At 41.4% G+C, this 16947-nt stretch overlaps 4 protein-coding genes across 5 annotated transcripts; 1 reads left to right on the forward strand and 3 right to left on the reverse strand.

The window, feature by feature from the left end:
- Positions 1–218: 218 nt before the first annotated feature.
- gpatch3 (G patch domain containing 3) lies at positions 219–3038 on the reverse strand. The gene is made up of 7 exons (XM_077721306.1): positions 2568–3038; positions 1836–2287; positions 1194–1368; positions 1023–1082; positions 794–915; positions 564–691; positions 219–479 (listed from the first exon to the last, which is right to left on the reverse strand). The coding sequence occupies exons 1-7, from the start codon at positions 2995–2997 to the stop codon at positions 296–298; spliced, it is 1551 nt and encodes a 516-aa protein (XP_077577432.1). The 5' UTR covers positions 2998–3038; the 3' UTR covers positions 219–295.
- Positions 3039–6488: 3450 nt separating this feature from the next.
- Positions 6489–7561, forward strand: nr0b2a (nuclear receptor subfamily 0, group B, member 2a). Its single transcript, XM_077720655.1, has 2 exons — positions 6489–7041; positions 7110–7561. Exons 1-2 carry the CDS (start codon positions 6525–6527, stop codon positions 7349–7351), a joined length of 759 nt encoding a protein of 252 aa, XP_077576781.1. The 5' UTR covers positions 6489–6524; the 3' UTR covers positions 7352–7561.
- A 1681-nt stretch (positions 7562–9242) lies between these two features.
- kdf1a (keratinocyte differentiation factor 1a) lies at positions 9243–13896 on the reverse strand. 2 transcript variants are annotated; one of them, XM_077720654.1, is made up of 4 exons: positions 13558–13896; positions 11722–12745; positions 11033–11107; positions 9243–9808 (listed from the first exon to the last, which is right to left on the reverse strand). In XM_077720654.1, the coding sequence occupies exons 2-4, from the start codon at positions 12725–12727 to the stop codon at positions 9720–9722; spliced, it is 1170 nt and encodes a 389-aa protein (XP_077576780.1). In that variant the 5' UTR covers positions 12728–12745; positions 13558–13896; the 3' UTR covers positions 9243–9719. The 2 variants fall into 2 exon arrangements, with proteins under 2 accessions (XP_077576780.1, XP_077576779.1); XM_077720653.1 differs by having other exon boundaries at positions 11722–12749.
- A 408-nt stretch (positions 13897–14304) lies between these two features.
- On the reverse strand, positions 14305–16616 carry tpbg1a (trophoblast glycoprotein 1a). Its single transcript, XM_077720652.1, has 2 exons — positions 16344–16616; positions 14305–16224 (listed from the first exon to the last, which is right to left on the reverse strand). Exons 1-2 carry the CDS (start codon positions 16601–16603, stop codon positions 15249–15251), a joined length of 1236 nt encoding a protein of 411 aa, XP_077576778.1. The 5' UTR covers positions 16604–16616; the 3' UTR covers positions 14305–15248.
- Positions 16617–16947: the final 331 nt, after the last annotated feature.

Here is a 16947-nt window from a genome sequence, read left to right on the forward strand (position 1 = left end):
GGGTATACTATTAGTTGGATATTTTAAATGTATATTGCAATAATTTAAGTATTATTTAAGGTTAAAAATAAAAACATTTAATCAACATTTGGTCAGAAGCCAGTCAACCCTAGAATTACTTGTCCTCATGTGAAAGTGTTATACATGTGTTGTAAACATAAAGTCAACAACACCAAAACAAAACAAAAAACACCATAATAGGCATTCAACAACTCAAGTTAAAACTGTGGATGCAAAATTTTAATTAGGTAAGGTTGTAAAAATAGATATTGTGAAACCAAAGATGAAGTATTGGTCATCTTCGTGGGCCAACATTGCCCCCAGGCTGCCAGCTTCGGTATTTCATGCTAGTATTTGGTTGGCGTCTGAGTAAAGAGTCCCCCATATCAATGTCTTTGGGTTGATCATAAATTGTACTGATGCAGAAGTCTTTTCTGGGCTTTTTCCCAGGATGTAAGAGGATTTTTTCGCCGTGATATCTGTAAAATAGAAGGTTCATCACAGTAATGTACCTGTAAATTTTTCAAAAATAAAAATATTGCTGTTTTTTATCCGGAACTTACCCAAACCCTCGTTTGCAATGTGGATGTTTGCCTTCGTTCTCCAAAGCATCCGGAATCCCAATTTGACTGCTCCCTAACCCTTCACCATCCTTCCAGCCTTGCTTCTCCATCACGCGACGGCCAAAGCCCTGACCAAATGATTAAAAAATTGCTTAATGAGGTAAATTCCATTATACAGCCAATTTTGTATATATATTTATCATATTGTATAGATTATGTAAACGCCTTACCTTAGTAAACCGCTCAAAACTGCCAATGGCTCCATTATGCGTCGAGCCCTCTTCAAGACCATCCCTAAACCTTTTTTCCAATCTCATTCGGACATAGTCCCGGGCATCCATGTCACCTCCATCTGTAAGTAGGATGAGATTAGTTCAAAAATGACATTAAGGAAAAACATGGCCATCTTTAGAATTCTTGCATGACCATAACATAATGAAATCAGGCAAACCGAAATACCTTTTTCGTAGTAGACGCTCATGTCAACGTCCCAGTCATCTGCTGTTTGCTCATCAAAGTCTAAAAAAAAGGTCAAGTAAATAAGACAAAAGTGATTAGTCCTTTTTAATTCTAAATCCAGTCTGTAACTAATTTTTTTACTCAACTTCAAGTACAATAAGCTGTGTTTACCTCCTTCTTCTTCCTGCCAGTACTGGGCGTCAGTGTAGAACACTAAGCCCGAACCGCCTTTTTCCCACTTCAACTCAATTTCTTCTTCAAACAGCCTTTCTTTGCTTCGCTCTTGGCTCGTCACATCTTCGTGCAACGCTTCGTGACGCTCCCACTCCTCGCAGCGGTCATCATCCTGCAAGAAACAGAAAGCTTGCTGCTAAACAACTTTTATTCATTTTACAAAAGACTTAGTGCAGATTGACCCTAACCCTTTCGTTACTTAAAGAATAAAATGATAAAGAGCTATCTCGGTGGTGAATTTCTTCACTTATTTTGCATTGACTGGACATTTTTTTTCAATGTTTTGCAAAGTTACTTTCATTAGTGTACATCATTTTATAAATTACTGCTCTCCAGTGATTAAGTTTTATCTTAATTAACCATATGCAGTCCATAGTTAACTTTTGAGTGATTACCTTTTAAAATGTTTAAAATGCAAAGTGATGACATGTATTTCAATATGATTAAACCTCAACATTATTTTGTTGCTGGGATCCTATAACGCATTCACTACCATTGACTGATGTACTAGTCTACGTTTATGATATCAATGGGCCGGTAGTGAATGAAATAAAATAATGTAAATAACTTTGAACTCACATCATCTGCATTGGACTGTTTGTCATCCTCTTCAGCGTGTGGCTCATCGGTCTCTGTCGTCTCGCAGTCATCATCGCGCCGCCTCCTCGCCGACGTCGGCGCGTTCAGATAGCCGGGCCCCGATATCTCGTGGCCAGCAGCTGTCAATACGGTCTCTTCCGTAGCCGGGACCGTGTACGTGTCATGATAATGGAATGGCACGTTGCCATAGCGACGGTTGGACCCAGTCTTTGGGAAGGTGAGGCCCAATTTGCGGATGAGGCGGGGAGGCAGGCGGCACGACTGGATGAGCTGCAGGAAAACTTTGACTGATGTGCCCACGTTGCCATTTTGCATCAGAGAGGGCGGATTGAGTTCAGATAAAGTCTTGAGGTCCGAGAAGGTAAAATGTTCCGTTTGGGACACCCGCTGTCGCTGCTCAAACCTCGTTTTATATGGGAACTGCGTTCCATCTGGGGAGGAAAAAAGTATGTTGGTCAGGTGGTTGTGATCTAGTTTTTTGAACTGTTCAAAAGTTTATGGGTCACAAACAAATCTTAATTTTGAACGAAAATAATTTATAACGTCGTTTAAAAAAACACAGCAGCTAACTATCATTGAGTAATAATGACAGAATAATAACCACAGCAGTGGCATTCCCAGAATAATAGTCAATAGTAACTGTTACAATAAATGTAAAACGCATTTAAATCTTTTTTATTTAGTAAATTTGAATACTGTGCTGTAACTTACCATTATGTTGCGAAACCCTGACTTTCTTAATAACACATCTTCTAGACAACCAGTTGCCTTTGGAGTCAATCCAGTGGTTCCCAGCGTACATTGTGACGAATCTGTCGGCGTGTTCATCATTAACAGAAACGACACAGCAGCAAGTTTTGCTCGTCTCCTTCGTCTTTTTGCTACAATTGTCAATAGTAACAGTCGCTGGTGGTGCTAGCCCATTAGGAGACGACTTGTCGCTCTCCTCCTGGCTGTCGCCGCACGCTTGAGTTTCCCGGTGCACCTCAGGCCGGTGCCGGTAGTGAAAACAAACAAAACCGCCGCTTTCTATAAACTGACTGAAATAATTTCGAAGGTCAGCCGAGCGGAAAGCGACGGGAATGTTGCTGACAACTAAATAAACACCTCCGATGTCCGCCATGTTTTCCTTCCTAACCATTTTTAACCCGAACAAAAAGACGACACTTCCTGTGTGGGCGCAGGAATATGACGCACTCATTATTTTTAACAGTCTGTGATATACAGACGCAGAAAATACGCACACTCAAGAAGGTCGTAACCCACCGGCAATTGATTGACATTGAGAACAAATCTTTATTTATTTATTATGCTTTTTTTCTTTTCATTTTCTGAACCACTTTATTCTCACTAGGGTAGTAGGGGATGCTGGAGCCTATCCCAGCTGACTCCAGGCCAGAGGTGGGGTACACTCTAAATTGGTGATCAGCCAATCACAGGGCACAAGAAGACAAACAACCATTCACGCTCACACTCATACCTATGGGCAGCGTCCAATCAGCCGACCACGCATGTATTTGGAATTTGGGAGGAAACCGGAGTTCCCGGAGAAAACCCACGGAGGCTCTGGGAGAACATGCAAACTCCACACAGGTGGACCAACTTGGACTTGAATCCAGAACCCCACACTGTGAGGCCGACGCGCTAACCACTCAGCCGACGAGCTGCCCATTTATTAAAATAAGATTTTGGTACTAGTTTGGATTATGCAAAGGACAGGGTAAAATGGGGAAAAAAGTTGATTTGCTGTGGCGATCCTCACAACACAATCTGAAAGTGTAGTAGTTGTTAGTATTAGGGGTAGTAATATTTGTAGTAGAAGTTGTTGTAGTTGTAGTAGTACCAGCAAGAGACTAATTTGAATTTAAGGCACTTCACCATTCGATAGGGTGAGAAACTGTCTTAAAACTTTAGACTAAAGGTGTATTTTGAATTTTGTTTCAGTTGTGGAGCAAAGATTAGTTAAAATGTTCTACATTTTGGACAACCCTTCATTTGAAAATAATACAAAACAGGTGTACGAGATGAATAAAGTTTCATCTATTCTAATATATTATACTGTATTATGGAAAGAGCTTTTTGTATTTATTTTATTTCTCTTTTTAGAAATGGATGAGGAAGAAATGTATTCTACCAGAGTTCATTAACCCAGAGTCTAACTTTGCTTGGCCTTCACCTTAGCGTTTATCATGTGTGTTTTGATAGTAATAGGCTGTAAAACGGTCCTCATGTGTCTGGACCCTGACATCACGACACATCATTTACACTGTGTTTTACGCTCCTCTAGTCACAACCACCAAACTTTTGGGATGTCCAATTTGACGTATAAATGCGTGTTTTGTCTTAAATATTTGATTGACAGCACCATAAGTGAGACATTCATCCATCAATATAATATTACATGTTATATCATCATAGATTATCACAAATATAAATAAAATAATGAACTATCTTACTCTGAGTTTTATGAAAACAGTGGTTTTATACAGTAGTAAACATGCCCAACCCCCAAACATTATAAAGAAGGCATTGCATGATGAAGGACTTTATATTTGAGAATAAACTGTCTTGTCAAGGTAGTATATTCAACTCAATAAAGGCTGAAAATGATTCATCGCATTTTCATTTTAGGTACCTAAATGTTTATATGTATGTTTATTACTGTGACTCAAATTTGTAGGAATTGCAGATATGTAACTATGTTTCAATTGTAAAAAATATTTTCCCTCTAAAAATGTCTTCACACAAGAATATTACTTTTTTTGTTACCCTTTCCCTTACTAACTTGGAGGGGATGGGGCAACCAAATGACCCCGTGTTACAGCAGTTGGTCAGGTCAGATGTTGAATACTAAACATGGCGTTCACATTGCCATGTACTCACAAGAGTTCATTGACCTTTGGGAAAAATTGGGAAACCCCATTTTGCCCATAAAAAACAATATACTGAAAATGAAAATACCTGATTGTATCTTTTCACTATGTTCATCACTATATTGTAGATAAATAACCATACATATTTGATGGTAAAATTCGTACTTGACTTATAGTCTGGAGTAATTTACTAATTTGTACATTCCATGACAGCTATTGCATAATGTCACTTCTCCCATGAATATATATATTGGCTTCCTTGATCACAGCAGTTGCTCCACATAAAGGATGAAGGACACTTTTATTTAAACTTTACAGTCATACCTCTGATAAGTGTCTGTCCTCCGTGTCGGTCTCTGCCTGCTCCTAACCTCTATAAACAAGAATCTTATCTCGGCATTTACAATTGTCAGCATGCTTCATCAATTCCAATGGCAGCAGAGTGTATTGTAGGGCATTTTGAGAAACACACACACACATACACACATTTAGTTTTTCTCCCAATTTCAAGTACTACTTGTCTGTCCTGCACCACTTGCGCACACATTATGGACAGAAATGATTTCAAATTAAGGTGTAAGAGTAGTTAGCACGTTAGCCACCCAGTTTTGAGACCTGTGTGGAGTTTGCATGTTCTCCCCGTGGCTGTGTGGCTTTTCTCTGGGTACTCCGGGTTCCTTCCACATCCCAAACACATGCATAGTAGACTGGTTGAACACTCTAAATTGTCTATGAGAACTTAGCTCCTTGGGATCGTTGGAACATAGAAACCTCTTTGCCTGATAAGGCTGATGGCTCAGGTAGGATGAAAAAGAAAATGAGTCATTGGTTGTTTATTTGTGATAATAATAAAGTCATTTTCTTATCAGCGCTATGCCTCCGTACCAGGCACAGCCAAGATAACGTTTTGGTCTTACCTTGAGTAAATGACATCTCGGGACGTGGTACGGCCCGCCACTGATTGTTCAATAAATAAATAAATTCCTTAATAGGGGCCCTATCTCCACTTCTTAGTTTTGGTCGTTTGTGGGGGCTACATTAGCTGTACGAAACAAATGTATCTTCTATGTATTTATATAGTAAACTCCATTCTTCTAAGGATACCAATATCAAGAGGGCATTGAAATGATGTTAGATTATGTTTAAGGTCAGGAAATGCAAATATGTTAATTCCCTGACCATAAAAATGCAATGCCTGGGGGGAAAAAATGTCAAATAAGATGATTCTCCAGGGGGGCCCCTACACATTTGCAACATGCCACTTGTTGAGTATCACTGAGAAATGGGGCTATTGATAGCCTAATGAAAAAAGTCCCATTGAGTTGAATCAACTGGTCCGGCACAATCAGAATGGTGATTTGAAATTGAACAACAAAAAAAAGCTGGAAAGCTACTGTAGGTTTGTATGTCATAAGCCGTTAACTTTGAGGTCAGTGCCCCGCCATTCTGTGTTGGCCTCTTCGGCTCCAGCCAAGTATGAGCTGGAAGTCTGATGGGACTCATCAGAGTGGGACCTGATTAGCTTGAGAGTCCTTGGTAGCTTGGTAGGGCCCGGGTTAATGACACAGTCCCGAAGATAAGGCCTAGCCCTCTTGATATCCAGACCTTACTCCACCAGCTCCTTTTCATTGAGAAAACCTTATCAGTCCCTCGGGATTATACCATCAGTCACCTGGCAGAGCACATGGTTGTTTTGCGCAGCGCGTATTGACAAGTCAAGGTCCACTCTGCCGGCCGTATAAATCCAGACGCGGCAGGAGGCGAGAGCGCCTAACTTCAGTAGAGCCTCTTCATCATGGAGAACCAATGCCAGTGCTGCAGCAGCGACAGACTACTAAACCCCATCCTCTTCAACATTCTCAGTCAATTGGATAAGAGCTGTCCGAGTCCCAACGATTATCATTCCGTACCTCGTCGTTGCAAATGTGACTTCCGGCGAACGGTGCGCTTGAAAAGGCCCTTGGAAATTTGCAAGGAGGCTTCGGCCGTTCTGGTCAAAACCGTCTATTTCATGAAGAACCTTCCTGCATTCAAGCAGCTTCCACCCGATGACCAGTTCATTCTCCTGAAAAACTGTTGGGCACCCCTCTTCCTCTTGGGCCTGGCTCAGGAGCATGTAGACTTTGAGGTGGAAGACGTCCCGGCTGACAGCATGCTGAAGAAGATTCTTCTGCGGCAAGAGGAGATGGAGACAGAGCAGCCGACCGTGGCTGGGGTCAGCAAACTCAAATCCTGCCTCAAGAAGTTCTGGAGCTTAGACTTGAGTCCAAAGGAGTACGCGTACCTGAAAGGGACAACAATATTTAACCCCGGTAGGTGCACAATTGCTTGACAAAGTCGCTTCGGAAGACGGGTCTCTTAATGTCTTTCCGTCCAACAGACATCCCAGATCTAAAAGCGTCTGTGTTCATCGAGGGCTTGCAGCAAGAGGCGCAGCAAGCCCTGAGCGAGGTGGTCCGACTGCTTCACCCCACACAGCAGGAGCGTTTCGCCCGCATCCTCCTGACGGCATCCATGCTGCAAGGCATCACAACCAGTCTAATCGTCGAGCTCTTATTTCGTCCTGTGATTGGCCAAGCTGACCTGCTGGAGCTCCTGGTAGACATGCTCTTCTGCGGGTAGAGGACGCCGTCGTCCAAAAGACTCAAGCCAATCTTCTTCCGCTTAGATGTATTTCTTATGGACATTCTTAAATGGAAGCAGACGTCAGGGATTGTTTTTATCTCAACATTGCAAAAAAAGATGTCTTAATGTGGCACTCTTTGTTGAAAGAGTGTTATGTTAACTCACCTGTAAATATATGCATATTGTTTTATTTCCATTGGTCAAATAAATCTATTTTTATATATTAGCTGTGTCCATGGTTTGTTAGTAGTAACCCAGGAAACAGGCTACTTGCATACTTTTATGAAATATCCTGTTTTAGGAAGGATTTGACTGAAATAATTGGCAAAAGAAATGGAAGGTTTAAATGATTTACATGTTTGTTTTTAAGCAGAATTGCAAACGGCTGTCAAACTCATATTTGTCATGCAACACATGGATTAGGGTTGTTAGAAAATGTTTCCATGATCATATTTTGTAGGATCTTATTGATTGCATATTTATACACCCAAATTCATTGGGAAAACAAATAATATAGCATAAACTTATTTTTTAATGCATTAATTTAAGTTTCCTCATGAGTTGTTTTTCCCAAATGCACTATTCAATAAATAAACTAAAAAAAAGAATTTTGTACCAAAAAGTACAATCACCAACATGCCATAAAATTATTGATAAAATTTAACAATTAAAACATGCAAAAACATCCCGCAATTTCAAGACTAACTTAGCATTCTAAGCATTGAAGTACAAAATAATCGACATTTCCGTTGACAATTGGCCATGTAAAAACAATCTTATCAATAATACCTGTGTATTTTTAGGTATTTATTTAGGCTTTCAAACCTACGATAAATTGGAGTGAACACAAATGCCAGCTACAATTATATTTGTCCCTCTCTAGTGGATCTAATAAGTAATGTCCCATCGACATGATAAACGCTGTGGCCTAGATTCTGTACTATATTAAAAAGCAGTGTGGTTATATACACTTGTTATTCATGTGCAATTTAAGTGTCACGTCCTGAAAAGAGTGCCACATTATATTTTGTAAAAAGTATGTGCTTGTGTTAGGAAGCAAGCCTGTGGCATGTTAGTTGTGAAAGAGCTTCTTACCTGACACCTGGTACAGGAAAAACAGGAATGTGCCGGTGGGGGCTGAAAGGAAACAGGGTGCCTGCAAAGAAACATACAAAAAAGCAAGTCATGACAACATTTGGGCTGGGGGAATAATCCATGTACAGTTATTTCTTTAGTCAAGACACCCAACTTTTTTTTTTTTTTACAATAACAGTTAAAAAATACTCATCCTTATTCCCAAATGGAGGCTTCTCAATTTTATGGGAATGACAGGGCCACACAAGAGAATGGGAATATCAAAACAATGACAAGTGAGCTTTTCCGTGAGAATATTTGCCATCAAGTAAGCATTGTGTTTTTTGGGCTGAATTACTAGTTTAACCCTACAAAAATTGATGACAAATAAATCAGGCCTGAGTTCTATACCGAGTATTGACTGAAAAAAAGTGAAAAATACCCTTCAAGGATTTGATTTCTTATTTGTTGGAACCAGCCAAACAAGTTTTCGTCTTGCACATCACGGTCACTTAAGGGAGATGACATAAAACAATGCTGCGGCTTAGTGAGCTTTGCCATTAGAAAACATTGCTTTCACTGAATAGTTTCCATCTGTATTAATTTTCTTTAAGCTCTTGTGAGGATGAGCAAAACGGAAAATTAATGATTAGAAGTTTATCATCAACATCTCAAAGAGTTTAAAAAAAGTTTTTTTAAAAAGAAAATATTGTTCTTTATTGACTGAATGGGGGGAAAAAATGCATTCAAAATGCTACACGTGGTTGAACGCCGAAAGTAACTTAAAACTAATATTTGAATATTTACAAGGAAATATGGCTGACTCCTTTAATAAAAATGACCTGAGTCAGTGAGCCCTGACAAAAGTTGAACAATCACTTGTACAAACCTTAAACTCATCCAGGAGGAAAATGCAAGGATTGTTGACATCATCTTTTCATAACAGGACACATATAACACAAATTGTATCAAAAAGAAAAAAGATTCTCCCTCTAGGCACTTAAAAAAACAACAGTTGACTGAAGAGAGGTAAATAAACGCATCATGGCATGTAACATTAGCAGCAATAAAAACAAGACAACAAGTAGCGTTGCAAAATTCCAAGAATTGTAACATTATAAGGTTAGAAATACACATAAAAAAATTGTATCCAAAAATCCAGGCAATTGTCATTCATTTTAACTACTAAAATTCCTTCGCTCAACTTTCAGCCAGCCTGCAGTATGTGTAACAGTATTCAGTAAATGACAACAATTGAACAAGGCAGGTCGGCAGACATTTGACCACGTGACTAGAGCGCGAGAAGAGGAGCCCCCGACGAGTCCGACTCGGTGTCGTGTAAGAAAGGTGAGGAGACCATGGCGCTGCTCGACGAGTAAGCTGAAACAGACACATGGCTTTTAGCACATAATTCAAACACTTGACATTCCAAAAAAAGTAATCCGAGTAAGACAATGTCATAATAAGAACAAATACTTCAAGAAATATGAAACCGATGGCAGAGATTTATCATTGGGAATACTCCAAGATCATTTTTGGTACTTTAAAAAAAAATGAATTTGGGAAGCTGCAGTGCGAAAGACAGTGTAACGCGACACTTTTACCCACCTCCTTGCAGAGTAACAACAAAAAAAATGCTCCTGCATTGTAATCCAAGTCAAATCCTAGTTGGCCTCTAAAATGTCATAAGAAACCACAGCACATCCTCTGGCAAATATTTAATGGGGCTTTTTCAGCAGTAGTGGCCTGGCGTGTCATGTGACCGCTCGGCTGGAAAGGGAGCGGGAAAGCAGGGGGGATTGGAAAATACCCGGAAATAGACCCGGAGTGTGATGCTTGCATCCATTTGACTGGAGGTCTATTGCCGTCAATGGCCTTGAAACATTTGAGATGAGGATTTAGTCTGTTTGAAACACTGCTTACGCAAAACAAACAACAATCATTGGGGGTTTTAAGTAGTTGTTTGTGCATAATGCAAGGCGAAAACCTATGTGGAGCACTTTTGGAGTGAGAGGAACTCATGACTCACTGTAATTGGTACAGAGGGAAAATGCACATTTCACAGAGGGATGTTGAAGCCCAGATTTTCTAAGCATCTTTTTGTCTCCTGAGAAATCACTTTGGGGTATAAGGAGAATAGGGAATGATTTTTACTCTATCAGTATGGTCAAGACCAAGTTTGGACGATCCAAGGACACCAAAGAGACTGACGATAGCCAATCAGGAAATGCTCAGGGTGTTTGTAAAACATGTCTTACTAGTCATTTAGCACAATTAAAATGACAAGGAGAGCTTGCAACCCCTCTGCAGTGGCCAAACAAGTTAACAGGGTGCATTCTGTATCTCATCTACAATCTCGACTAGTACTCTTTCTCTTCTTTGTATTTTCCGACAGGTCATTCTTGGCACTGTGACAAATATCCGGACAACCATGATCTCAGGGACGATATGGTTGTTTATGATGGTTTGCTGTTTTTCCTCATTTGGTGTCAAGCACACTCTTTAAGGGCAAAACGTGTACACAGAAATATAATCTTTGAAATATCTTTGAAGAGGTGCAAGGTTGCATACGCTCGTCTTAAAAGTATTGCATTTAGAACTGACTTTTCTCACTGTAGTGTCTCATCTTCCTCGCCAGCTCATCTGATGGCGTCTGCTCAGACACTTTGACCTCAGGAACTAGTGAAAGGAAAAAAAAGTGAGGAAAATTCAGACAGGGCACGTGGAAAATGAGTTATAAAGTGATACCGAGATTTAAGGTTTAGCCACAGAAAATAACTTTCAATGATTTCATTGAATAGAATGATTTTGAAATGCTAAACAAGCACTGCCTAGGTTCAGTTCAGTCTTATTTAACTCTCAAGCTTCATGCACTTGAATTTAATCTTTATTGTAGTCTATTCATTTTATGGAAATGCTTATTTTATTTCAGTATGTATTTTTCTATTTGAAGTGCATCTGATGATCAAACTGTGCATTAAGTTACAAAGTTTCACGTTTTTTCATCTTGTAGGCGATGGTGACATTTGGAAACCTTGATTTAGACCACCCGGAGGGAGGTCTCAAAAACGTACTTTGGAAGCAAAATTCTTCCTTCTTGATTATTTATGGATGGATGGATCTTCACAGTGGGATTTCCTTTTTAACCCTCTTTGATTCATGAATTTAATTAATTAATTCCAGAATTAGAATTGCTACTCCTCTGTTACTTGTGGGTGGATCAGAATAAAAATCTGGTAGAACTACTTAGGGGATGAAAACGCTTCAATCCAAAGAAGATACGAGATTCTTACAGTCACTGCTCATGAAGGTGTTGGTCATGGTCTCGTTGCCGCTGTCTGGCAGAGTGCCGTCACTTCGGCCGTTAGGATGCCGCCGGTTGTTCTTGTTGCTCTTGCGGGTGCTGATGCGGATGACGCCGCGCACCAGTTTACATTCGGCCTCCTGTTCCTCCAGGTTGTAATCCTGAGCGATGCTGTATATGAGCTCGCTGATCTCGTTGGTCTTGCGGGAGAACGACGAGTCCGAGGTGCACTTGGCCAGTTGGTCTATCTGATGCAGTGCGTAAAGCTCCAGCAGCTTCTTGGTAATGAGCGAGTCGATATCCGTGCCCTCGTCACTCAGGTCGTCCAAGTCGTAGTCTTCGCGGGATAGCAAGCTTGTGTTGCTGATTGGCCGATGGCTTTCCCCCCGGCCAGTGGCTCGGGTCCTCTTGGAGGCCGTTAGAGGATACTTTACGGACTGACCGGCGATGCGCACATCCCGGTAACGGAAGCTATCGTTCGTGGGCAACATGTTCACAAATTTGGTGGTCTTGCTCGGCTCAAAAGTGATGCCGACGCCGGGGGAGCTGGTCGCGGCTATGCCAATGGGAGGGTGGGATTCACTACTGGTTTTAGGGGGGTGGTCTGTGGAGCTCTCGTTAACTGGCACGCAAGGCTCCCGGCTGCCGTAAAATCCACAGGTCAATACGCAACAGATAAGGGCCTTGCAGCCATTCCAGCCCATTGACGCACAGGAGCCGCATGTGTGTGTGTTGGTGGGCGTGTTGTCTGCCGAGCCGGGAATGAAACCGATAGTCTCCGAGCCGTTGCGCGGGGGTGCTCTGCGACCGTGTTTACTCTCCACGTAGCGGGAGTGGTCGTCGTCATGATGCGTTCCGTTGGGATCCTTGTAAGAGTCTTGAATGGGTTTGCTCTTCTGGAATATACTTGGGGCCTGACTGTACTTGTCTGGTCTGGAACTGTGATGTTTGTGGTGGCGGGATGCCTGCGGGGCCCTGGTGCTGTGACCAGGCATGGCTCAGAACCCCTCTAACTTGCTTGGGGGGAAACAATACACAAGTTAGGAAAGCACCACCTCACTTGAAATGGTGAAAGTACATATACATAACCAGTAGTCAATCCAGAAATGTAAATGGGACTCATTCAGTGGAGGCTCGTCCACTGTAACAAAAGTTACAAGCTAAATTCTAATATGTCTCAAGGAAATGTTATTCATTTACAACTAGCATTCCCTTCATTTCGTCGTGTTGAAATATTTCGAGTACCTCACAGCCTAAGGGAAATCATACCTGTCAACTGGTACGTTCTCGCCGTAATTGGTACAACTGAAAGCCCATTTTTATATTGGTACGCTGTACACATGAAAATGGTACGCTAAACGGTGATTTTGAGAAAAAAAAATAAATTAAGGCACTTTCTAGCCATTTTTCACCATCCGCCATTGTTTCTTCCCGGAAACGCATGTCTGCCAAGTGATATATGTACCGGCGCCTCTGATTGGCTAAAAAAAAAAGATCATGATAAACATTTCGTTTTGTAACACTTTCACCATGTGATTTCCGTTTCCTGTTCCCTTGTTTATGTTTACTTTCATTTGCAAAAAATTACAAAAAAGTAAAGTGGTAAGATTTTCCATGTATTTATACATATATGTAAGGGCGAAAACAAAATTTGGTAAGATCACAAATGGTTCGAGGTTGACAGGTATGGGAAATTAATTAATTAGGAATAACATGGGTATATTATACCATTCCCGCCTTTACGTCTCGTAAAAATAATTACAGAGCCAAAACGTAACTAACCAACTTGCTCTTAAAAATGCTCACCAACAAAAAGTCGACTTACCGCATAAGACTAACCAGTTGTTTTCGACTCGTAACCCAAATGACTTGATGGGGAAGACGAGGGCGGAAGTCGCAGGGAGAAGAAAAGTTTCTCAAGTCGTGCGTCAAACTTAACGAATGACTTACGCATACAAAATGGTTAAAGTAACGTTGCTCCAGGCAAAAACGAAATTCGAGCAAATATAAAAAGCCACGACTGCGTGCAAAATCAGAAGAGGGCTCATTTGCGTGTCCTTTCGGGTGGACTTGTTGTTGTCCAGTGTTTTGCTACTACCTGCGGCTAATGGCTAATCCCCGGTTGCTACCTCCGCTGCCTACAGGTAAACGTGACGTCACTCAAAACGGGTATTCGTGCGCACGGGGGCGGAAGAGTACAAGAAAGAGGGTGAGCCGCGATGCAAATTAAGCAGTAAAGAATAACTTGTTTTAAAGTTTCTCCACATATTTAGTGAGGACTCATCCTTTCTGCATGTCTACGCACAAACACAGCTGAGGAGGCAAGAGTTATTTCCAAACAAGATCTTTCATGCTGCCCTATTTTCCTCAGTATGGAAGCACTTAATCACCTGCGCTTGGAAAACAATAGCAGGAATAACCAGAAAAAAAGACAGCAAATGAATTTATGACATGGATCATTCACATTTAATACAAGTATAGCTAAACAAAAAATGTAATACACTATCTATTACAGATGCTAAACTAATTACATTTCTGTGATTTACAACATGGAGTAATAATTAGATTTTAAGACTTATATTCCATAAATAACTACTTAAGGGTTTTTATTCCACTGAGCAAATTCCATTCCACTATGTTATGGATCTAAGTCATTATACAGACATTTGGTAAACCTGCACTCTCCACAAAAATGGTATCAACATTTTAGCCTTCACAAAGATAATTGAGAAAACCAGTGTTGGAATTTTGGCTCAGGCAATACCATTGCTTGGGCCAAATAATAATAATAACATTATTAATGCTCTAAATTTTATTTTGAATAATACATAATGATCCTAGACTACAAGTAAAGTGGCAAGCTATGCAGTATACAGCCACCTTCACAATTAAAAGTTAACTTGGATAAGCTCCAAATCAGCAGTGACCGACCCCAATTTGTCATCAAAATAAGCAGATGGAAAAAGATTAAACATACATAGCCATCTGAACAGGTTCTGAATTTCCCTGAGGTCACAGGAGCCTATCTGAGCTGACCTTTGGTGAGAGCAGGTCAACTTGGGGCACAGAACTGGTCACAGCCATCGGAGGGCAATGTCAACGTTGAAATATTTTTTGGGGAGGTAATCGGAGAAAATACATGCAAACTCCATACATAATATATACAAAGAGTATATCTTTGTAAAGGCAAACAAAATGATACTGTTCTTGTATGGGTTCTATTGGAGTGGGAGAACCACCAAGTAGAGTATAGGTGAATTTTGGGTTAGACAAAATAAATGAATAGAAATCCAAATTAACAATCAAAGTTACTATTTTTGTATGTTGAACAATCCTATACACCACTTTTCTAAAAATGCCAGGTTACATACAGCACCTAAAAAAAATAATCCAGTGAGTGCCACATAAGCACAAAGGCACTTTCAGGGTTATATTTACTAGGTTTAGCTGCAGTACATGCGGCAGCTCAGAGACCAAAAACAAACTGTAAACCTACTAGCACTAAACTATTCAAATCTATAGAACATTTCTGGGTTGAGAAATAGGTTTTACGGGTTTGACCTGTACTTCTTCAGTAACAATACAAGTGTCATTTGGTGGTTCCTGCGACAGAGCGACTCCTAAATGTTGACGTGGTCTACTACTGCCATTTTGACCTGAGATCTGACCCAAGCGTGGGTCTGAGTCCAGCTCATATCGATACTGATAACCCTCCATGACGTCGTGACACGCATCTCTCATTTCCACGATCCACCGCTTCATGCCTTTGCGATTAAGGTACAGGACAAAAAGGAATACCATGCCCACGAAGCCCAGCACCAGCCCAAGGAAGACATAGGAGGTCTGCAGGCTGAGATCAGTAACATCTGTTTGGATGGGAACAATGCATCCGATGGCCCGAAACCCAAGTCCTCGAAGTCGGGTGTTGGTCAATCCCTCGGGCGATGCGCATCTCAGAGAATCCACATCTACCCGAGCCTGCGATTCATTTAACCAAGCTATAAAACGGTGGATCTCACAGGCACAGGAGTATGGATTGTTACCCAGAAGGATTCGACTGTTCCCCAACATCTCCAGTTCTTTGAGATCATCGGTGCCGAATGTCTCGAAAGCATTGTGCCTCAGGTCAAGCACCGCCAAGTTATCCATGCCGGAGAAGGTCCCACTGTAGAGTGCCACGAGAGAGTTGTTACCAAGGAAGAGCTGCTGTAAATTGAGCAAGTGGGAAAACATCCCCGGGGGCAGCAGAGCGAGGTGATTCCCGGAAAGGTCGAGACAGAGTAGACCACGGAGGTCCCCCCAACGCAGAGCCGTGGTGAGGTCTGTCAAGGCGGTGAAGTTGTAGAGCGAGCGGCTCAGGTTGAGCTCCTGGAGAGGACTGCCGGGGATGCTCAAAGCTTCCGGATGGATGATAGACAGCTGGTTGCCACTGAGGTCCAGGAAGCGGAGGTTGATGAGTGAGGAGAAGCTGCGCGATGCAATCTCGGTCATCCTGCAGAGACAACTACCATTGTTACTCATCTTTTAAAATCGGATTATCAAACAAAGATTTTTCCGGTACATATTCACAGTTTGAAAAGGATTTGGTGTGTCAATACGGCACTTTCTCACCCATTATTGCTTAATATGACATGGGAAACATTCTCCAGCTCTGTAAAGGAATTCGGTCCAATCCTCTGAATAGTATTCCCCGTGACGATGACGGTCTTGATGTATCCGGGAATTATTTGTGGCACCATCAGGAGATTCTTAGAGACACATTTCAATGTGTGTGTCACAGCAAAACACTCGCAGCCACCGGGACATGCCGAGCACGGGGACTGGGCACAAAAGAGTAGTCCCAAAAGCACACAGACTGTAGAAATACACATGGCCGACCAGAATTCAGTTAAAAATGACAACAACAAAAAAGACAAGAGTCCGGGGTAAATTGAACCAACTGTGTCTATATTTTCTTGCGATGGATCCCATAGACTAAAAGAATACCAGGAAAGAGCACCCTAGCACTAGTCCCTCCTCATCTGCGGCACTCTGGGAATAAAGGGTCTTGTAAATTGATGGCAGTTCTTGTAGCGCAGAATCTGCTGGGTGAAAAAAATGTGTAGTTCCCTTAAAGGCACAGCGGACAATCAGACCATCCACTGGTTGTGACCTCGACTACACAATGAGGCTGGAAAGGCAATTGATGCATGGCTAATAAGGGAGAAGAAGAAAA

This window comes from Stigmatopora nigra, chromosome 7 (genome assembly GCF_051989575.1).
Source record: "Stigmatopora nigra isolate UIUO_SnigA chromosome 7, RoL_Snig_1.1, whole genome shotgun sequence".
In the NCBI taxonomy this organism is placed as follows: Eukaryota; Metazoa; Chordata; class Actinopteri; order Syngnathiformes; family Syngnathidae; genus Stigmatopora; species Stigmatopora nigra.